The sequence below is a fragment of the Zootoca vivipara genome, chromosome 9 (genome assembly GCF_965207765.1).
Source record: "Zootoca vivipara chromosome 9, rZooViv2.hap1.1, whole genome shotgun sequence".
Classification (NCBI taxonomy): Eukaryota; Metazoa; Chordata; class Lepidosauria; order Squamata; family Lacertidae; genus Zootoca; species Zootoca vivipara.
This window is the reverse complement of record NC_142592.1, coordinates 5509292-5532476: the sequence shown is the minus strand read 5'-3', so window position 1 is coordinate 5532476 and position 23185 is coordinate 5509292. Positions and strand designations below refer to the sequence as shown.

General features: G+C 39.5%; 2 protein-coding genes across 8 annotated transcripts in view; one reads left to right on the top strand and one right to left on the bottom strand.

Moving 5' to 3' along the window:
* The window catches only part of RSBN1L (round spermatid basic protein 1 like), a 35372-nt gene extending 25815 nt beyond the window's left edge, over window positions 1-9557 (top strand). For both annotated transcript variants that reach the window (XM_035127425.3, XM_035127424.3), the window contains 5 exons: window positions 3434-3571; window positions 4435-4577; window positions 7019-7186; window positions 8240-8348; window positions 8452-9557. In XM_035127425.3, the coding sequence (XP_034983316.3) occupies window positions 3434-3571; window positions 4435-4577; window positions 7019-7186; window positions 8240-8348; window positions 8452-9093 (1200 nt within the window). In that variant the 3' untranslated portion in view covers window positions 9094-9557. The remainder of the gene's footprint in view (window positions 1-3433; window positions 3572-4434; window positions 4578-7018; window positions 7187-8239; window positions 8349-8451) is intronic.
* A 7593-nt stretch (window positions 9558-17150) lies between these two features.
* TMEM60 (transmembrane protein 60) lies at window positions 17151-22773 on the bottom strand. Of its 6 annotated transcripts, XR_015945884.1 has the most exons (5): window positions 22674-22773; window positions 21832-21950; window positions 21061-21192; window positions 18309-18468; window positions 17151-17795 (listed from the first exon to the last, which is right to left on the bottom strand). XR_015945884.1 is itself a non-coding variant. In XM_035126712.3 (2 exons), exon 2 carries the CDS (start codon window positions 17747-17749, stop codon window positions 17345-17347), a length of 405 nt encoding a protein of 134 aa, XP_034982603.1. In that variant the 5' UTR covers window positions 17750-17795; window positions 22674-22773; the 3' UTR covers window positions 17151-17344. The 6 variants fall into 6 exon arrangements, 2 of the variants coding, with proteins under 2 accessions (XP_034982603.1, XP_088508262.1); XR_015945885.1 differs by lacking the exon at window positions 21061-21192; XR_015945883.1 differs by lacking the exon at window positions 21832-21950.
* Between the last annotated feature and the right edge of the window lie 412 nt (window positions 22774-23185).

Genomic DNA, 23185 nt, shown 5'->3' with positions numbered 1-23185 from the left:
TTCTGGCCATAGCTTAATTATATAATGGGCAAATGGGGTCACTGAAAAGAGAGAACTTGTTTGTGTTGTATATTCAGGGAAGTTTTTGGTTGAAGATTCTCTTTGAATTGCTTAAGTACAATTTCTCTTGAAAATATCGTAAATCAAACGATGGATTAATGTTGCAGCCAGTAACGGGGTAATATAACAAAACACATAATAAAACAGAACACAGATCAAAACTGACAGATCAGTTTTATGATATTGTCATATGCAAATGATCTGTTAATCTATCTTGAACAGACTATTTGTAATTATACCTTTCCTGATAGGCAGAATAGGCCATAACTGAATTGTTTTTATGAAGTAAGTATTCCCTTGTTGATAAGGAGGTCCTTTATACTGTATGTTGTTTGTCAGTCTCACAGTTGCTCTTGAATCAAACTTGGGACCAAACCGTGTTCCTATAGTATATATACATGCCACCTTCAGGTTTGGCCTAGATCTGATATACTGTAAATGTTATTAACTAAAAACATTATTCCTTAGAAGGGTATGAATGTATACTAGCCTCTTCTCAATTCTTATGTAAATGTTATGGTTGATTTAGTTTAATCATAATTCATTATAGTGTGTAAATTGCTTCACTGTGTTTGTCGGTTGTCCTTGATCTGTTGATTTACAGGCTGTCAAATTGTTTTAATTGTAGCTTTTATTGATTTTATTTTGGGCTTTCCAATGGTTCTATGTGTTCAGGAATTTATTAAGCTGCTTTGAGCACTATTTGGCAGAAATGCAAAACTGAATGGCATAGCCTCTCAACATGAAGGTAAAAAAATGTTGCAATTTGTGACATCTTCATTCTTATTACTTTATGGATATTATATTTTCCTTCACAGTTGGTGAAAGGATCAAGGAGATTCTTATTGGGTAAATATTATAAGAGTGAACCACTGTTGAGCAGTTATTTAAAAAGCAAGTCAGTTTATTCCTCGTTGAAGGTAAACAGTAGATTCATGACTCATATAATGATTAAAAATAGAACAGTTAAGTCATAGCCATGTCTGGCTATTCTGTTCTCTTTAGATAACTGGACAAAATGCCTGCATTCAGCAACATTAAAAGCTCTTGATGTACTAAAATTCCAGAGACAAGGATAGTGCTTGTCTTCCCTTATATTATGATACTTTTAAGAGTAAGATTTGGCCAGAAAACGTAATTGTACCCAAGTTCTGAGAGCATAGTTCCTGCACCACCTCTTGTGCTCCTCCAGAGTACCCCAACTCTTCAAAGCAGATTTTTCTTGGGTTGAAGAGGGAAGAAGGAATCGTAAAAATAGACTTATCCCTTCCATCTGGCACTAGTGAAATGTCACAGAATATGTGGGGAATCTGGGGATCCAACCCTTTCTGTTTGCACACACAAAAATCCTTGACAGACAAATATTTTATTGTTTAATTTGAATTTCTTGGTACCAGAAAATGGGCAGCATTCTTCTATGATTCAAATGCTCCATGTGCTTCACTAGGTATAGCTGTGTTTTCTTTTTTTTTGAGTTCTCTTTGCAGTTTCCCCTTTTGAACTGTACTATAATTGGATGCAGATAAATTTCCGTTTTGGAAGCATGCTGACAGGCCTAAAACAATAACAACAACAACAACTTGTATAGTCTTCTTAATTAAAAAGTTTACATCTATTCCATGGCACATATCAAAGCATGTATGAGCTCATTCCCACAGCAACTACCAACTACCACACTGATTTCCTAGAATACTTCTGCTATGGTGCAGCTATATAAATTAAGTAGGTAAATAAATATGGGGAAAGCAAAATGTATTTGGAAGAAGGATCTGAACTAATTTCCTTAAACCTTGAATTTGTTTTATTTTAGATTGTTTTATGTTTTAATGTGTTGTAAACCACCTTGATTTTTTTGAAAATAAAGCGGTACAGAAATGGAATGAAAATAATAATAAATACAATATAATAAGTTCTATTGGGGGGGGGAGGTGCCTAGACAGTCTCTCCTGACAACCACAACCTAGGTTTAAGGTGCCATTTGGCAATTAGTTTCTAACACTGCAAGATGGCATTTTCAGTCTTCATTTTTATGCTATCCATTCCTTTGACAAAATTTTAAAACATCTTGCTACAAAACATTAGCTGGAAGTGCCTTTTTCCAGCCTGAGTGCTTATCTTTCAGTGCTGCATGTTTAATTTAAATCTGACTACAGTATGTTGCCGTAACTAGTTGTATGTAGACAGTAAGTCCTAGGAAACTTTAAATTTCTTAATGGCAAGCTAAATCGTCTAAATCATCTATGTCTAAACTCTTAACAGTTTTAGCTGATGGATTATTAAAAAAAACTGCCTGTTGGAGTTTCTGTGGAGGAAACAAGTTTACTTGACAGTCATGTTTGAGAGTACATTTAAGAGTAGCATTTTGTTGCGTTGCTGACATTTAGACAGGCTGATTGCTGGTCAAGAAGTCACTGCATTTGTGTCAGAGGAGAACAGATGGTTGTAGGGAGGGCATGTCCAAGAGAGTGGGGGGGTAGATATATGCATATTTAAAATTATCATAGGCATAAGGTTATAAAAAATTAGGCATCTAGAAATTAGATGTGGACTCATTTTAAAAGAACAGAAAGCAGACACTGCTGCCTAGATACTTTGAATACATTACCATTTAATGAAAAGTGCTGCCTTCTCCATTATTTTTGTATCAGTGCATAGGAAGGCAAATGTATAAGATCCTAGGGTTTGCATTAGACAGTACAGGAGAAGTGAACGTACTGGCTAGTAAATAATCTGTTCAGTAAACATCATTTTCTTAATCCCTTGCTCCAGCCTTGTAATTAAATTTATTGATATTTTACCCAGCAGAATATATTTGTTAGCTATTCAAACAAGGCAATGTATTTTATAGCATAAATAGTAATTCCCTTGCTTTTATTGTAAACAATTGTGCCTGGTAACATGAAATGCATATTCTCCTCCTCTGCTTCTATTATGTTTGTTCCTGAAGAGAGAAATTAAAGTCAGATATTTTTAATTATCTCTTTCAGTTGAGTTGCAACATTTTAATACCAAAATATTAAAATATTAATTAACTAAGTCATTAAAATACATATAAACAAACATTTTTTTTTAAATGCAGCCACCTTTTCTTATTTGCTATCTTTTGTTTAACTTGCATTGTTTAATTATTTTTTTACCATTTGTGGGTTTTTTGCATTTCATGTTGAGTATGATCTTTTTATTTCTGTTGAAATGCTAAACTAGCATTGTACTCGCCACCTTTTAGCCTGGTCATAATTTCAGATCTCCTTTTACGGTACTATGAATTTTTTTTAATTTGTACTTCTTGTATATTTGTGTAAATGCAAATTGTTTTGTAATTTATTCTATGTCTAAAACTGACCCTTGTTTACTGTATATGACTTTCTTTTAGGTAAAAAGAACATATTCCCATGGTACATACAGAGCTGGCCCAATGAGACAAATCAGCTTGGTTGGAGCAGTGGATGAGGAAGTGGGGGACTATTTTCCAGAATTCCTAGATATGCTGGAAGATTCACCTTTCTTAAAAGTAAGAAGGAAAGGGAATCGGGGAAGTAACTTTTGCATAGTTTTGTTAAATCTTAAAACTTTGTTTATTATGATAAACATAATCACACTTACAATATGGTGAAGAGATTAGATCCAAAATCTGCAACTCTTTAGTACAGGGATTCTTGCATGCAAAAATAAAATACAATACAATGCAATGCAAGAAAATAAATACAGTAGTATGCAACATTTTGTGTTTATGTGCATTTTTCTGTGGAGGCAATCAATAGCTTTCAGGGTCCATGATCCCAAAAAGGTTAAGAATCACTGTTTTAGAAAGTCACTTCCAAAACTGGCAAATAGGTATAAGGCAACAATTAAATGTATTGATTTTTCCATTTGTATTCTACATTCATATTTGAAGGCCAATTCAAGTTCTTCATAACTGAGGCTATTAATTTCTTATGAAAGCTGCAGTCCTGATGAAATTTTCAAGGAGCACTGAAAGCACTCAGATTCTTAGGTTGAAGAATACAGTGTGCTACAATGCAATTTATATATAGATATAAAATTTTCTTTGAGGTATACATTATTTTGAATTGAAAATAAATGCACAAGTAAAATTGTGATCCTCTACATCGGGCATCCCCAAACTTTGGCCCTCCAGATGTTTGGACTACAATTCCCATCATCCCTGACCACTGGTCCTATTAGCTAGGGATCATGGGAGTTGTAGGCCAAAACATCTGGAGGGCTGCAGTTTGGGGATGCCTGCTCTACATTGATGAAATTGCCCCTGTTTTGCAGTAGAATAAGATATGCAGAGTTTTCATGTTGTGAGTTAATGAAAATGTTTCAATTGGTGGTGTTTTAAATAACCTTTAAATAACTGTTTCTTCTTAGTGTACTTTGCCATGGGGGACACTTTCTAGTTTGAAACTAGAGAGTCGTAAAGATAGTGATGATGGCCCTATTATGTGGGTACGTCCAGGAGAACAAATGATCCCTGTGGCAGACATGCCAAAGTCACCTTTCAAAAGGAAAAGGTATGTTGAAATATCTGGCTTTGATTTCATACTATAGAGTTTAAAACTTCCTGAGCAGCTTACAGCTGTTAAAACATTAATAAGGTATTTTTAAAGAATTTTAAAAATTTCTAAAGAATTTTTAAAATTGAAGCTAAAAAATCTCAGAATCCCCAAAGCTCTAAATATCCTGAGTAAATAATGATACCTTTATCTGGTACAAAACCACATCAAGCTCAGAGTTCCTTTGGCGAAAGATTGCAATAGTTGGGTTGTGCCAAAGCAAAAAATACCTTGGTGGAATCTACACACATATAAAAAACATTCTGAAAATGCTTTTTTAAAACAAAAACAACAACACCACACACATTGAATTTTCCATAAGGCGCACCATCACCATCTAGTGTCACATTGTATATTGCACTCAAAACACACTTTAGTTGCAGTTGTAAAGCTGAGTCCCTTGTCTCCAGAGTTAGACTCAAAGAAGGGCTTCAGAAGATGGCCTTAATATTTGTGTAGGCTTATGTGAGTGGGAGAAGATGTTCTTTAAGGAATATGTTTAAGATCTTCTAATTTTTGTCGCCGTTGTCCACACACTCTGGCCTTTAGAAAGATTTCTTAAGTAGCCATTCATTTCTAAAGGATCAACGAACCACATTCATTTTTAAGTTCTTTTTGAGGAGGTTGGTTTAAGCCCATGTTTTTTCTTCTTTTTGAATAACTTCTTGTTGGTTTTTAAAAATCAAGGATCATAGGAATAATAAATTATACAAATAGACCGAGTCTTCTCATATCATTTATACATCACAAAAATAGCACAATAAGTTTGCAGTAATATCTATGACATATGATTTATTTGAAACAAAAAATAAAAAAATTCCTTAGTGGTCAGTATATAAGCTCTTGGTTCATTGATTGGTTAAAGAAAAACAAAGGGGAAACAGGATAGAACAGAGTTAACAGATAACAGTCAACATCACATATACACCAATGATTGTATATTGATGAATTGGGGGTTTCAAAGTAAATATAATAATTTATGTTTACATTTAAATTTAGATAAACCAGATTGAGCCAAATGCTGATGGTGGGGGGATTATTCATTTTCTGGAAAATGTTATGAAATTAAACTATATTGGGATAAAGCCATCTTTCCTGATCTGTCCATGTGTCAACTGTAGTTTATTTGTAGTTTATTTCTTAAGGAGGGATGTTTCCCAAACTGTTTTGTACTAATTGCCTATTGTTGTGCCGGAAAGGTCTTTTCCGTCTCTGGTTATGTTGTGTCTTGCCACTTGTAATAAATGGCTTATTAATTCTTTAAGTTCAGGCCTTTTTGACTAAACATGTTATATTTTCTTTTCTGAATAGACACTAGTACTGTGTACTTGTAATACTTGGCTCTGGTACTAGAATTACTGACTGACTTGGATAGAGCTGGCTGAAGTGATGTACTTAGGCCCTTGTGAGATCAAAAAAGAGCACTTTGTTCCATAGAGGGAGAAAGTAAATGATCACAGAGAGCTGGGGTGGCAGCTAGTTCATCATCAATGATTGTTATGATTTATTTATTCTTATTTCAAACAGTTTTAAGTCACTTAATAGTTTTAATGTAGGGAAATTATAAAAGCAGGAATTCATAGAGTCAATGGGTACATTCCCTGAACTTATGGGTCAGGGAAAGAGCAGGCAAAAAGTTGTGTCTTTACAGGACACGTGATGCAATTGGCCAATTTCTCAGGCATGGAAAGCACTCGTCCTCAGTGCCCCTGCCTTGCTGAGATTCAGGCTTAGCTTGTTATCCCTCATCCAGCCGACCACTGCATCCAGGCTCTGGCCCAGGTCCTCCATGGTATCTCCTGATTCAATTGTTATTGAGAACTAGAACTGAGTGTTATCCTACTCATGGCACCTTCCCCTAATTTCCTTATGACTGCTCCCAGTAGTTTCGTACTGCCTAGAGCATAATTGCTCGGGGACTGAAAAGCACTCTTCTATTATTACTGTCTGAACTTGGCCACATAGGTAGCACACTGCCCCCAATTCCCATCCCATAGAGCCAGTCCAGGAGGATGCAATGGTCAATGGTATCAAAAGCCTCAGAGAACTAGACGTGGGAACAAGATTACACACCCCTTGTCCTCCTCTTGTTAAACACAATCCATCAGGGTGGTCATGACCAGTTCAGTCCCATACAAAAGCAGTATTTCCATTTCTAATTTGTGTGTAGAATGCAATTATAATATCAAATGAACATTGCACTGTGTACAAGAAATGTACAAAAAGGTCTGGAAATGCTTGTTTGTTTGTTAGTAATCACTGCACAAAAATTCTAAACCAGCACCTTGTATATTAGAGGGCTTTCCTTTTTCACTTGCGTAATAACTTGCTAACAATTTTATATGAAGGGGGGATTGGACAATTATTCTTAATTTTTCTTTCCCCCATCCTTTTAACAGAACAACCAATGAAATAAAAAACCTGCAGTACCTACCTCGTATTAGTGAACCTCGTGAAATGCTTTTTGAAGACAGGACACGAGCCCATGCAGATCACATAGGACAAGGGTTTGAACGACAGACTACAGCTGCTGTGGGAGTATTAAAGGCAGTGCATTGTGGAGAGTGGTATGTATTTTCCAGGGTTTTTTTTCAGGATAAACATCTGAAAAATACCTGCATGAATTTGACAGTGCTGAGATAGGTCCCAACTAATAGTCCAAAATATCACATTAGGAAGAGTGACACACCTCAAAGAGTACCTGAAATGTGATGTGATGACCAATATTTGGCCAGTCTTGTATCATAACTCACAGATTGTGAACATGGCCCAAATTTTATGAGAGAACTGCTTTCAATTGTCATAACAGTGCCAGAATGTGCAGCAGAATTTAATAGGTGTAAAAATAGACCAGATACATTACCACGGGTGAATCTGAAAACATTAGAGGGAGGAAAAAGACTCTGAGCAGGGATCCCTTGTAAAATAAATGTAAATATTTGAATAACTTTGAATAGTTTTTGCCACACCAATAACCTAGATTTCCAATGTATGTGCAGCATTAAATATGGGAGGTTAAATTTAGGCCCAATCTGAAGCTGTACTTCATAGATCATGATAAAATGTGTATCTGAACAGTGAATCATAGTGAGTCCCAATTAAGTGTCTACTTCTTTTTGAAATAAATACTTTTCTTGGATATTTCATACTATCAGTGATCAAACTGGCATGTGTACTGCTTTCCAGTAGTGATGGATTGTAACATAGTGTGTAGAGAAGTTTAAGATTTCTCTTCAGATTGCTTAACTTAGATTTGACTGCTTTCACATAACCAAAGTAGAGAGCTGGGATATTTTTTTATCAAAATTGGGTTCACGTTTAGTATGCCTTTTGCTTTTAGGCACCTGTAAAAGGTTATGCTTTCTACAAGGAAGTTGTAATAGAGTAGTACACATCTGAACACCTGTTATATTAGCATGAGAAGACAAAGGATAAGTTGCTGTGTTAGTACTATTTATAAAAAATAAGTTTCAGTTGCTGTTGTTACTTTTCATTGGACTTCTGCAAACTGAAAAACAACTATATTTTCAGTGCTTTATTTTGTGCTTACAAGAGCAGCAAACAGCTGGCTGGTTTTATTATATTAACCTTTATGGCAACACTTTCTCCACTTTCTATAGGCCTCAACAACCTCGTATAACCAAAGATGTAATTTGCTTTCATGCAGAAGATTTCTTAGATGTAGTTCAACGAATGCAACTAGATCTGCATGAACCTCCGCTTTCACAGGTAAGTGTTTTGAAAGACTTGATAATTATTTCATTGAGAATTACCATGATCCAGAAAACATTTATTAATTTTCTTTCTTTCTTTTTTCTTTCTTTCTTTCTAGTGTGTCCAGTGGGTTGATGATGCAAAACTTAACCAATTACGAAGGGAAGGCATTCGATATGCCAGAATTCAGTTGTATGATAACGATATTTATTTTATTCCAAGGAATGTTGTGCATCAGTTTAAGACAGTTTCAGCTGTGTGCAGTTTAGCTTGGCATGTTCGGCTCAAGCTCTACCACTCAGAGGGAGAAAATCAAAGCATCTACGAAGCAGGCCTGCCAACAGATCCCACATCTTCTGCTATAGGACTTCAAACTGACAGTGTAATCCATGCAGCAAGTATAAATGCCTCTGAAGACACTAAATTTTCAGGCATTCTGCAAACTAAATATGTCAAACAGGAATTTTCATGCACACATGAACCTGCTGCATCTTTCCAAAATAAAGAGGAACCAATTATTGTTAATCTTCCAGAAAAGACAGTAGCACCCAATGTGATGGAATGTCAGAATGTTAAAGCAAAGCTGGATCATGGTCAGTTGACAGGGTCTACGTTTGAAACTGCGTCAGAATATGAACCTGAAGACAAAGACTTGCAGGACAGCTTGGGTCTGGGGGGTCATGTGAACCTGGAGGATACCAGACAAAGCAGTTCAGCATATTCAAGTCTGCATGGCAAACAAGATGACTTTTTGTGTTGAAGTTGTTCTGTGTGTGTATATATATTTTTAAATTCCTTTTTAAACATAATAATGTAAAGATGCTTAAATTCTGTGAGTCAGGTTTGTTACTTGCCTCGCACCTGTTTCAGAAAATAGTTTATGTAGCTTTGTAACATTCCTCAGTGCCTGTCCATAACTGTGAAAGTATCAAAGCACTTAGGGCCAGATGCACTGTAAACACTGCAGGTGTAACATAAAGAAGTCTTTAAATATGAGTTGTAGGTTTTAGACTAGAGCTGACATTTAACATATATTTTTTGTAAGATAAGCCAGAATTCTTTTTGACAATTCCAGGCTTTTCCATAGAGCTTATTTATACCAATTTTTCTTTTTCTTTTTAACGTGTCAGCACTGTAGTGTAAATAGCTTTTTTTTTAAAAAAAATCTTTTTAGTGTGATTTATATTGAAATGTGAGCCACTTAATAAAGGTTCATAATAACAATGATGGGTTTTATTTTTCAGTCTCTCTTAAAAAAACCCTCAAAACTTCTGAGCTAATTTTCAAAACTTAGTTTTGCAAGAAAGTGAATATTATTGTATGATGAAACAAAAACCTTAGACATTTAAGTTAAAATGCACAGTTTCACTTTCAAAGCGAATTTGGATGAGTTGTTCATGTGGTGGTTATACATGCAATGAACTTCTCTTGTCATCTTATCTTACATTGACAGGTACTTTGCTCACAATACAATTATGATAAACTTCAGAGATCTCACTATTTCCTGGTGTTCCCTAAATGAAGAGAGATGAGTCAGGAATCCTAAGGGGGGGAAATCGCACACATAACAAAAACATCAGTTAGAATGTTTGGGCATACCATACAGGGATACAGTATAATTATTGAAGGTTATGTTTAGGGAGGCTTTTAATATTTAATAGATTATTTTATCTCATTTTTCTGTTGTAAGCCGCCCAGAGTGGCTGGGGAAACCCAGCCAGATTGGTGGGGTATAAATAATAAATTATTATTATTATTATTATTATAACCTGAAAATTCTGGAACAGCAGACAAGTATTGATAGGAGCCCAAAGATGGAAGGTGACTAGAATGTGTGACCTACCTGACCTTTGAGGGAACCCAATCAAGTTTTTGATTCTTAGCCTTTAGCTGAAACTGCATGCATATTTTTATGCTTTAATCCACAACCACAAAGGCCAAAAGAACAACCAGAAACTTGGACTTGACCCAGGTGGCGCTGTGGTTAAACCACTGAGCCTAGGGCTTGCTGATCAGAAGGTCGGCGGTTCGAATCCCTGTGACGGGGTGAGCTCCCGTTGCTTGGTCCCAGCTCCTGCCAACCTACGAGTTCGAAAGCATGTCAAAATGCAAGTAGATAAATAGGAACCGCTACAGCGGGAAGGTAAACGGTGTTTCCGTGCGCTGCTCTGGTTTGCCAGAAGTGGCTTTGTCGTGCTGGCCACATGACCTGGAAGCTATACGCCGGCTCCCTCAGCCAATAATGCGAGATGAGCGCCGCAACCCCAGAGTCGGTCACAACTGGACCTAATGGTCAGGGGTTCCTTTACCTTTACCTTTTAAAGAATTGATTACAGTGGAACCTCGGTTTATGAACACCTCGGTTTATGAATTTTCGGTTTATGAACACCGCGGACCCATCTGGAACGGATTAATTCATTTTCCATTACTTTCAATGGGAAAGTTCGCTTCAGTTTATGAACGCTTCAGTTTATGAACAGACTTCCGGAACCAATTACACCCATGCTTCAGTTTATGAACGCTTCAGTTTAAGTACTCCGCGGACCTATCTGGAACGAATTAATCCACTTTCCATTACTTTCAATGGGAAAGTTCGCTTCAGTTTATGAACGCTTCAGTTTATGAACACCGCGGACCCATCTGGAACGGATTAATTCATTTTCCATTACTTTCAATGGGAAAGTTCGCTTCAGTTTATGAACGCTTCAGTTTATGAACAGACTTCCGGAACCAATTGTGTTCATAAACCGAGGTACCACTGTAAATGTAAGACACAGAATCTTCATAGGTGTACTTAAAGTACAATAATACATTAGGGCTGTATTATAGAGGGTATTTAATTTTTTCTTTAGCTCTTGGATTACTGAGTTGGCTTCTTTGGTAGATGCAGCTAGAAGAGTTTGCCCAGCCCATTGGAAAGCATGGCCACTGCTGCTGGAACTGCTAAGCCTCATAGGTTTTGAAAGGAGTTAACATGCAGAATGCTTAATTACAGCAAAGGTTTAACAGCCCATAACATCTTCCCCTTTCAGCTTTAAAAACATAAACACAATTCAAGGCAAGATGCTGCAAAGATATGAGGCCCCAGTGCATCTTCGTAATATGAACTACAATTTGGGCTCATCTTGTGCATTCAGGAAAATTGAATGAAGGCTTGTGGTTCATACATTGCATATGTAAGAAGTCCCAAATTTAGTCACCCACATTTCAGTTAGGACTGGGAAAGACTTACCTGAACCTTTGGAAAGCTGCTGCTAGTCTGTAGATAGCTGTGACCTAGATGGACAAGTGTTGGGGTGTAATACGGTTCCCTATTATCTTATATGGTACAGCTTTTTTTGGATTGTGCCACATCACAATCCAGGTTGAAATGTAGTCCTTATTGGGGATTTATTGAAGGTTTTTAGTATAAGGAAAGCATGTTTCAGCTTTGCTTTTCCCCAAATATTCTACTTTGATAGGTACAAAGGGTTGTTGACATGGGGGAGGGCACTGCAGCATGCATTTCCCACCTTTATTCTGAAGTGGTACAGTCCTAAAAGCACAGTGCAACATGGTGGGGAAAGGGATCTGCATCTTTTTGAAGTTTTTGAAAGGGATGTGATATCTTTTGTTAGTTACCTAATGGGCTGAACATGTTACCTCCTTTTTTAAAGCTCTAAAACCTGAGCACTCTTAAACCTCCAAGTTGTTCACCTCAAACTTAGCAGTAATTGGCTATGACTAACTTTTGTTTACCACCTGAGATGTTGCCCTATGTATCTTCCTTTCAGCTATCTGCTCTCTACCTGAGCGTAATTGGGTATAAAGTACCTTTTCCTATGCGATGGATTCTAAGCCCTGCTCGCTCCCGAAACCTAAATCTCTAAATCTTGAGTGGACACAAGTTCCAGTCTCCTCAACTTACTCTCTCCCAGTTATTACATCCTATCATTGACATTCTATCCTGTATACATTGAAACTTACTTTAGGACTCAAGTTGGAATAAATATAACTTGCAATAATGGAGCTGGAGATAATTATAGGAGGCAGGATTCCACACACACCCAAACAAATCCAAATGTACAAACTAACAATAGCCAGTCAATTTAAGCTGTTAAAACAATTTTGTGTGATTTGTCCTCTTCCATAAATGTTAACATATAAATTGGCTCAGAACCTGATGGTTTTTATGTTGTACAAATGTAATTCACCTACATCTGGCCCTATACCATTTTCCAGGCAGAAATAAGTAGAGGTTTTAAACTCATGGTTCATACTTGCATCAAGAAATGTCACTATTAGGTTGGTAACTGGTAAGACAGATACAGATGATTGTAAGAATCATTAAGGCTTCCATACTATGTACGTGTGCCTGAGAATAGGTCTAAATTAACTCAGTGAGGCTTACTTCTGAGTAAACATGTATAAGATTGTGCTGCCAGAGCAAGTTCTCAGACTTCCAAGTTTTTCATAGAATGAAACAGCATAAGATGGAGACCTACATAATTGCTAGTGTATCCTGAGGAAAGGGCCTGACTCAGTCACCAGTTCTTACTAATACATTATCGTCTTAACTCACTACTCTCAGTCACACTTCTTTAGTGCCTACTGTAGCAAGAGACCTCTATTGGTAAATATAGTTGGTGCACCATCAAAACAAAAATAAAATAACAAATGCTCTAACTTAACCTGTGTGTTTTTAACTTTTGTGCAAGTTTGTTATATTTTACACTTGTTCTGATCCTTCATTTCATTTTCTGATGTGTAATACTGCGGCAAAGCAACATTTTTAGCTTCTTTTTAAAAATGCCTCTAGGTGTACACTTTGATCAGGAGCTTCCATAGTGCTCTGTTTACTCTGGGTTGAATGATGCTGGACTTTTGTTTTGCTTTCTGTATGCAAGAGCCACAGAAAGTTTAGCACAGCTGGCCTCTTGACTTGAAGAAATGTTATTATAAGAAGTGTGCCCCCAAAGCTTCTGTTTCTTCTTCCTGCCAAGCTGCCCCACCAGCAACAACCACCTTTTACAATGGGCAGAGACCAGGTATTTAGACTCCAGCTGACTCCCACTTCAGCCAATCAGATGAAAATGGAGTAGAATTCCCTCCCCTGCATCAGACACCTCATATCCAATGAGATGTAGGCAGAACCTCCTAATCAGACCAGAGCTATCCAATCAAAATTGCCAGCTTTTAAGCCTCTAGCATAGTGTTGCTTCTCAAAGCTGCCACATAAAGGTTGCAACTGTCTTCCATGAGCTGATACCTCATAATTCAAAATTAACTGTTTACATTACCCCATGCTGTGAAACTTGCCATTTTTAAAAAGCAAACTTTACAATACGCTTAAACAAATGGCAATTTCACCACAGTAGCAATCTATATTGGATCTTAATTAGGTTCCAAACCCTGATTTAAACCCAAATAAAAAGGAAACTAGGAAATAAAATAGCACTGAGATGAGAAGGGCCCTCCATCTTTCTTGTAGTTATGTGTTTAGCAATTTTTAAACTGATATACTTTTTATAACTCTTGAGGTCCAGATGACTAGATGTTTGTGCCCCTTGGAATATAGCCTGCAAGTTCGTTCTTTCATCCTCCTCCTTTCCTTCCTTCCTTTCTTCAAAGGAGCTCAAGGTGGCATACATGGTGCCTTGTCAGCTGCACGTTTTTTGCCATTCTGAGCGATTTGTGAAGGGTGGGATGTAAATTAATGTGCTGTGAAGGTGACTTGTTTTATTGAGCGTGACCATATGATAAGGATGCTCATCACATCTAGATTCTCGCTTCGCTTAGCTCAGGGATTTTCCTACATAGGCGTGGTAAGCCAGCTGTGATTTTGGAAAATCCTTTAATGGGGCTTCCTCATGCTACGTGTGTGTGTGTGTGTGTGTGTGTGTGTACTATTCAACAATTACATAAAAATGGAACATGGGGGATTATGCACATTGGACTTGGAATGTATAGTAATAGCCAATCACCGGCCATTTTCTCTGAACATAAAAGCCCTCCTGCATCAGACCAAGCGTCCATCTAGACTAGTATCCTGCTTCCAACAGAAGCTGTGACCTGCTTGTGCCATTGCATAGAAGATGCACAGGACTGGAAGACCGCTTATCACCACATGTATATGCTAAGATCTGCAGATATGCTTGGAAACATTATTTCAGCACCAAAGACCTCTGTATTTTCCAAAGCTTTTAAATCAGCAATATGTTGATTTAAAGAGCAATATGTTGCTGCTGTTTGGTGTTTGATTTTAAAATTCTGCTAAGTCTGTTTATATTGCTTGTTAGTGTCTTTTATGGTTTTGGGTTTTTTTGGGTTGATTTGTCCTAATTTTAATACTTTGCAAACTGCCCTGGTAAGGGTGTGGTATAAATACAAAAACTATATGGAGTTTATAGCTCACCATGCCCATATTTCAAAAAAACACCAACAAGCCAACAGTCACATAGTAATGTTAGCCATAGAAGTCTCATCTTAATTATGGAAGTGGCTGCTTCATTCTATAGCTACAACTATTCGTAGCTATAACTATTTAGGTTATAAAAGTCTTAAGAATATCATTACCCTCAGCGTTTTTAAATGGAAACAATGACTAAATCTGACTAAGCACACATAGTTGGGTATAAAAAGGTAAAGGAACCCCTGACCATTGGGTCCAGTCATGACCGACTCTGGGGTTGCGGCGCTCATCTCGGGTTATTGGCCGAGGGAGCCGGCGTACAGCTACCAGGTCATGTGGCCAGCATGACAAAGCTGCTTCTGGTGAACCAGAGCAGCGCACGGAAACGCCGTTTACCTTCCCACTGTAGCGGTACCTATTTATCTACTTGCACTTTGCCATGCTTTCGAACTGCTAGGTTGGCAGGAGCTGGGACCGAGCAACGGGAGCTCACTCCGTTGCGGGGATTCGAACCACTGGCCTTCTGATCGGGCAAGCCCTAGGCTCTGTGGTTTAACCCACAGTGCCATAGTTGGGTATATGTGACTGCAATTCTGTACAAAAGTACCTGGGCGAAAATGAGACTCTGCTTAAGGATATACAAGATTAAAGCCTTAAGACAGACATGGGCTCCCAACATCCATAGTTGTGTAATAGGAAGCAGAAGTGAAACATAACAGTCCTACGGATTCTTCCAGAGAATCTTCTATGTGATTCTTATTAAGCTGTTTAGATCTTTTCCCTTATTAAAGCATGCCAAAATATAAGTTGTAGCAAAGATTATAGAATGTCATGCTTTAGGCTACTGCTGTTTCGTTACCACAACGGGACAGCGACAGGAGACATTTTGTAAAGATCAGGTAATTCCATAAGCATATTATGGTTTGTTTCAAAACAGGTGTGCACATTCATCCACTCACACAATGAAGCTTTCCCCTCACTGCAGCACCCTTCATACCCCTCCCGCCTTTCCTGAGTGTCAGAAAATCCTGACATGGGCTTCAGGGCTGCAACACTGAGGAGAGAAAACCCCACTGTGACTGGACTTCACCTTGCACAAGTTTAATTACAAGCCATTAATTATTTTACAGAAGGAAACGTAAGAAACTGCTGCAGCCAAGTAGTAAAATAGGTGAGAGCTGTGTCTACTCATGTCTTCTATGTCTCAAATCAGCAAAACAATTATTCCATCTTATTGCATGTTTTACAAGAGACCAAAAGAAATCACTGGCTCGGAAAAGAGAGAGAAAACAAACCTACTCATAAGAACATTGGTGTGTCTTTTGTCAAGTAAGGCAAGAGTATCTTTAAGTTGGAGATGCAACTGGATTCTAGTACACTTTAGTCATTGGCAAGTGGAATATTCTTTCCATTCATTCTGAGGCTATGATCAAAGCATACTTACAGGGAAGCAAACTCTTCTGTTCATGAAAGTTGCCAGTTGCTTCAAACATTGTGAAATTTCTTCTTTTACACAGCACTCCTACCACACATAGGCAATTGTGTGAAGCACAAAGCATGCTTTTATTGTTTTATTGGCAATTGTGTGAAGCACAAAGCATGCTTTTATTGGTTTTGTTCCTATAATGCTAGTGTGTGACAAATATATTTTCTGGCACAGTGTTCTCTTTCCTCCCTTGACCTATTTATTTTCTTCAACAGGAAGATCGCACCCCTTGGAACAGGGTAGAGGAGATATAAGCTGGCTGTTTTATTTGAGTTTGTACAGTGGTTTAATTCAATTCAGTTCACACTGGGCAGCTTAGGGACAGGGAAAAAATGAGGAAGTGAAGGCAAATACTAGTTAGCATATTGCATTAAGCATATACTGTACATTTATTACAATGCATGAATCTTAAGAGCACAAAAGGGTTCCTATTAGCTATAGCAGGGTTTCCCAAACTTGGGTCTCATCATCCCTGTAGTCAAACAATAGTGGGAGACCCAAGTTTGGAAAACGCTGAGGTAGAGTAAACTAAAGCATTTTAAAATGCTTGCCTGCAGTGTTTCATTTGTAAGATGGAAAAGCAAATTTCTACAAGAAAGATCACTATCATTGAATCTTTTGCTGATTTTGCATGCAATGGTCTAACTAGAGCCTGTGTGCTTTGTAACTGTTATGTTCCTCTCAGTATTACAACATGATTAGTTGCAAGTAAATCCACTTTGTGTACAAAAATATACTTCTGTGCCTTCAGCTCACTGTCTGGAGAATAAAGTGACTATTGAGAATGCAGAAGTTGGCCATCTGTTCCCAGCCATTTGCAGAAAAGCCATTTCAATTTAGTTTTGTGCAATGGCAAGTTCTGTAGTGTAATGACTCAACACGCTAGACACATACTTGACACACACACACAGAGAAGGAAAAATAGAGAGAATACTTGGAAAATATTTTGATGATTTATTTACAGTATTTACATATAAATCAGATAGCTGTGCTCCACACATTGAAGAGTCTAGTCCAACGGCATATAGAATGTCAGCATACAGCAGTTACTTGTAGTTCCTTTGGGTGCTGTAAAGCTAATGTTAAGGAATGTGATGCTGGCTGATGAAAGGCTAAACCCAGTCTATGGACAAGTTATTCCCTTCGTACATAGAAGATGTTGTATCCAAGTTCTATTATCCCTCCAATGAGCAACACCCAAAAGGGAATAAAGACATAAGCTAGCTTTATTTCAGCAAGTTGTTCCAATTTAGCACAGAGGGCGAGGCAGAAGGCCAACTTAAGCAGCATTGCCACAAGGTACCAAGCTTTCTTCTTGAGGTGACGGGAACCATTTCGAGGGTCATAGCCAGACTTACAACGGCGAGCCATTTTTACAATTATCATAACGAGAAGAATAGTATCAAATATCCAAACTGGGATAAATATGAGAAACCAGTTCCATGGTGCCTTTTCATCCAGTTTCAACACTAACATGATCAGGAACAGCAACGTGAAGAGCCATGTGAGCAGCACTCTCTGCGCCAAGGACATTCTCATTTAAACAGCTTTAGTGGGTGGTTGGCAAGAGTAGAAAAGATGGTCCCTAGGACAAAGCAGAACAAAAACAAAATGGACCGGGGGATATCAGTAAGTCTAGCAAAAACCAACCAACCAACCAACCACACACCATCAAGCTAGGTTTATAAATGAAGCTTCACCCAACTTGCAATTTAAAAAGAAAGAAAACAGTCTCTGGGCCAAGTCTAGTTTACATTTGGGGCTGGATTCAACTAATTAGTTCCACTAGTAGAAGCCCATGCAAGGACTTCCAATAGCGCAATGGGGCTCCCCCACTGCCCCCAAATTGGCTTGTGTGTGTGTCAGGAGAACCCCAAGAATAGTGCAGGGTGGGAGAAAATGGGAGATTATTCAATTTAGCAAGAAGAATTGCTTCTGCAGATGGAAAAATCTTAGCACTATGCTGAATTGCTCCCTTTATCTCCCGTATGTTGACTTAAGCAAAAACAGTTGTGTCTGCCATTTTTATATGAAGCCATATAAGGTTACATGTTTGCTATTGACTTAGAAAACCCCAAACGACTTGGGACCAGGTTACCTGAATGAACACCTTTCCTCGTATGGACTTGCCCGCTGTCTAATAACTTTGCATGAGGCCCTCCTGGTTGTGTTGCAGCCTGCTGAAGTCCATCTTGCAGCAATGTGAAGGAGGGCCTTTTCGGTGGTGGTGGCAGCCAGTTTGTGGAACAGTCCCTCCTCTGAAATAAGGCAAGCACCAGCTGTAATATGCTTCAGGTGCTTGCTAAAACATACTGTTATCTCCCTTCAGGTCTGCATAATATGTTACTCCTAGACTCTTAAATCCAATTGGTGGAGGAGAAAATAGTCTGTGGCCATGTGGTACAGATGTTGGAAAACACAACAGGAAAACATTAAGAATCATTAACTAAGGAACCAAATGTCATGAGTGACTGGCACGACAGCTCCCTGCTCATGCTGTCAGTGTGTGGTGGTCAGGTGCAAAGGTGAGTCAAACAAACTGGAACAGGGTGGGCAGGAGGTGGGCACTGGAGAAGGAGAGATGCTCAACCAGCCAGAGGATAAAGATGTAGCAAAAATAGCATGTTTAGAGGGAGTTCCAAGCAGGAAGGGAGCAAAAATGGAGAAGGAGCAGCGGTAAAATCAAAGAATAAAGAAACAGGCAATGGGCAAGCTTCAGCAAGCAACTTAGGACACAGGGTGGGATGAAGGAAAAAGCTCCTATGTTTCTCTTCTTATGCTTTTGAAGTTCACATTTTAATTCTACAAATTTGGGAGAAAGAATTTCACTCAGCCTGATTCCAATCATGCTGCTCAGAAGTAAAATATGCTTAGGACAGCAGCCTTAAAATATTATAATTATCATTTATATTTTGGCACCCACCAAGAAATCTGGTGATTTATTTCTTGCTAGTACCATATCAAAATAGCTGTATAACAACAACTCAACATATACCCCATATTACTTTCAATTGTGGGTAATTTTTACACCCACCCTTTTTTCCAGATTTGAATTTTTTTTGGTAGACTGAAATACCTTTTATGCAAGATTTTCCAGATCACTGGTACCACCACCTAACAAAGTTTATTATAAATCATAGTACATTAGACACTTTTTGTACACTGCTTCAGCATCCAGACATTGTAAAACAGCATGCAAAATTAATGAAGGAACTAAAATTATTTATACCACATCACTCAAGTGACTTTGCTATTGTAAGCAATAGTTATGTATATGGTTGTCAAAAGAAAGACAATCATTTGCTTGTGATGATTGTGAAGAATGCTGGACCATCTAATGTAGAAAGCCACTCCTCAAGAAAGACGGCATATTCAGGATCCCTTAGCATCAGATTGGTTATGCCATAACCAAACTGATGCAAAGGGATCCTGAATATGCACTTTTGTAATCTCACACTCATAGGTAGGGGCAGGGAACAGCATCCTAATAAAAGAAGGCAGGCTGCAAAAGACTTTATTTAAAGATTATAGGGCAATGGATTGCCTTGGTCCTACTTTTTATGAATGTTTATATGATGAATAATAAATAATAATAATAATAATAATAATAATAATAATAATAATAATATATTTATACCTCGCCCATCTGGCTGGGTCTCCCCAGCCATTCTGGGCGGCTTCCAACAAGACATTAAAATACAATGATCTATTACACATTAAAAGCTTCCCTAAACAGGGCTGCCTTCAGACGTCTCCTGAAAGTCTGGTAGTTGTTTTTCTCTTTGACATCTGGTGGAGGGCGTTCCACAGGGCGGGTGCCACTACCGAGAAGGCCCTCTGCCTGGTTCCCTGTAACTTGGCTTCTCACAGCAAGGGAACCACCAGAAGACCCTTGGTACTGGACATCAGTGTCCGGGCAGAACGATGGGGGTGAAGACGCTCCATTAGGTATACTGGACCAAGGCCATTTAGGGCTTTGAAGGTCAGCACCAACACTTTGAATTGTGCTCAGAAACGTACTGGGAGCCAATGTAGGTTTTTCAAGACCAGTGTTGCGTGGTCTTGGCGACTGTTCCCAGTCACCAGTCTAGCTGCTGCATTCTGGATTAGTTGTAGTTTCCGGGTCACCTTCAAAGGTAGCCCCACGTAGAGCGCACTGCAGTAGTCCAAGTGGGAGATAACCAGAGCATGCACCACTCTGTCGAGACAGTCTGTAGGCAGGTAGGGTCTCAGCCTGCATACTAGATGGAGCTGATAGACAGCTGCCCTGGACACAGAACTGACCTGCGCCTCCATGGACTGCTGTGAGTCCAAAATGACTTCCAGGCTGTGCACCTTGTTCTTCAGGGTCCCAGTTACCACATTCAGGACAAGGGAGTCCTCCACACATGCCCGCCTCCTGTCCCCCAAGAACAGTACTTCTGTCTTGTCAGGATACAACCTCAATCTGTTAGCCGCCGTCCATCCTTCAACCGCCTCCAGACACTCACACAGGACCTTCACCACCTTCACTGGTTCTGATTTAAAAGAGCGGTAGAGCTGGGTATCATCCGCATACTGATGAACACCCAGCCCAAACCCCCTGATGATCTCTCCCAGTGGCTGCATGTAGATATTGAAAAGCATGGGGGAGAGGACAGAACCCTGAGGCACCCCGTAAGTGAGAGCCCAGGGATCTGAACACTCATCACCCCCCACCACTTTCTGAACACGACCCAGGAGGAAGGAGCGGAACCACTATATAACAGTGCCCCTAGTTCCCAACCCCTCTAGACGGTCCAGAAGGATGTTATGGTTGATGGTGTCAAAAGCCGCTGAGAGATCCAGCAGGACTAGGAAACCGCTCTCACCTTTGTCCCTAGCCCACCGGAGATCATCGACTAGTGCGACCAAAGCAGTTTCAGTCCCATGATGAGGCCTGAATCCCGAGTGGAAGGGATCCAAATGGTCCGCTTCTTCCAGGTGTGCTTGGAAGAATCACCCTGTCCAAGAATGGAAGATTTGAGACTGGCCGATAGTTGGCCATATTGGCCGCATCTAAAGATGGTTTTTTAAGATGTTTAATTTTTATATTTCAGGATCTATGGATCTCCCTGCCACAGTAACTTAAAAGTACCTCAGTGTGACCTTTTCCTACATTCACCTTAGAATGCTTTTAAAATTTAAATAAAAGAATACCCTTAAAGCCTCCTAGTAGCTAGGAATAATAGGTTTAGGTGTGAGACTGACACCAACACTGGAGACAAAATGTTTCTTAAATACATAAGGGAATACTGATTTTTAGTTTTGGATCTTAAAAATGCTTGATGACAGTTTCTATGGACTCAAGGGATACTGTTGCAGACACCTGTCAAATTCCCTTGATCTCTGTCCCAGCCAAATTCTCACAATCCTTTCCCCTCTACTGGATGCAATCTGCCTCTGACCCCAAAGCTCCCCTGACTGTACTTTCTGCAGCTTGAACAGTTCGGCTGATTTTTAAAAACTCGCTTGGCAACCATTTTTTGGCAAGACCTTAACACAGGGTAGCCTCCTGGTTCCCTTCTTCTGAAACAAAGTACGTATAGTTACCACATTGCAGAGGAATAGCTTAATACAGTATTCAGATGTCAACCATTCACCTTCAGCTCAGTCTTTGCCTCGTACCTCCATCATCAACCGACTTCCCAAATGCAATTATTTCTCCCCACTGACTTTTTTTGCTGATGAGAATTTGCAGCCAATCAGACTGTGCTGCTTCCTATACCAGTAAAAAACAATTTTACCTAAGGCAGGCTCCATCTATAAATGCTAAAAGGATGGTGTCTCTGTATCCGCTTTCTGATCCAATCACCAAGCACATACCCTACTGCTACTCAGGCCTGCAACACAATAGCCGCACAATGCCTCAAACTTTGACAGTTGCTATGCTCTGACATCAACAGTGGCCACAGAACCATCTCCCAAAGCACAAAACATACATATGAGAAGTACAAAACACAACATTTATTGGCACAGCTGCTTCCCACTGAGCCTTTGACCAGCATTCAGCTGACTAGGACCTAGATCACCTTAAGGGGGAGAATAGCTCCAATTTTCTTTTTAGAAAGCCTTATGGGCCACGAATGGACGCTCTCCCACTGCATTGCTTTTAGCTTGCTAGAAGCTAAGTTCTTGCTGTTTTATGCTGGCTTTTTTATAAAAAAACCGATTGTGAAATATGATTATTTGAGGGCAATAATTGAATACACTCAGGTCAGGAAAAAAACTAACCATGTGTATTCAGAAGTCATGTTCTACTGAATTCAATGCCCCCGTGTAATGGTGTCTCCTGCCCTCCCCCCTGGGGGGCTCAACCATAGCAAGTAAGAGACAGGGACTCTATGAGGGGGCATACCAATGGGGACAAAAGGGGGGGAGAGGAGGGGACTCCACCACCACCGCCGACCTGAGCTAAATACCCCATTAATTCCAAATTACCCACCAGTCACGCTTCTGGCGTGCCTCGCAGCAGCAGCCGCTGCCCTAGGACAGGGCTCCAGAGACTCGCTTCATCACAGCCCACCACTCGAGGCCTCGGCCAAACCAGCGAGAAAAGAGAAGCCAACGACAGCCCTGGAGCCGACTGGACGATGATATATACGTCACATCCCGCACGACACGCTCATCGGTTGCAGAAGCTGCCTGTCATGTCGCTTGCTCCAAGCCCATTGGGTTGTCCGCATCAAATCCGACCTCCTACACCGAGAATCGCCCGGCCCCTCGCGGGCAGCACGCCTTCGCTAAGTGCCCATTGGACAGGCCTGAGGAGGTTCCCCCCCCTTCATCCATTTCTGTCGAAGCGTGACTCCTCCCTCTTCTCCTACTCGCGGGAACAGCTGCCCATCACAGCACTTTTTTAAAAGCCCGTTTTGTGGCTACCAATCGCTTTTCACAGACGGGCTCCTTTCTTTGGCACCATTGGGTGCAACGCTCGCTCAAACCGCCTCAGCCCCG

Coding starts and splice junctions, on each gene's coding strand:
- TMEM60 (XM_035126712.3), bottom strand. CDS start 17,749: ATGAGAATGTCCTTGGCGCAGAGAGTGCTGCTCACATGGCTCTTCACG.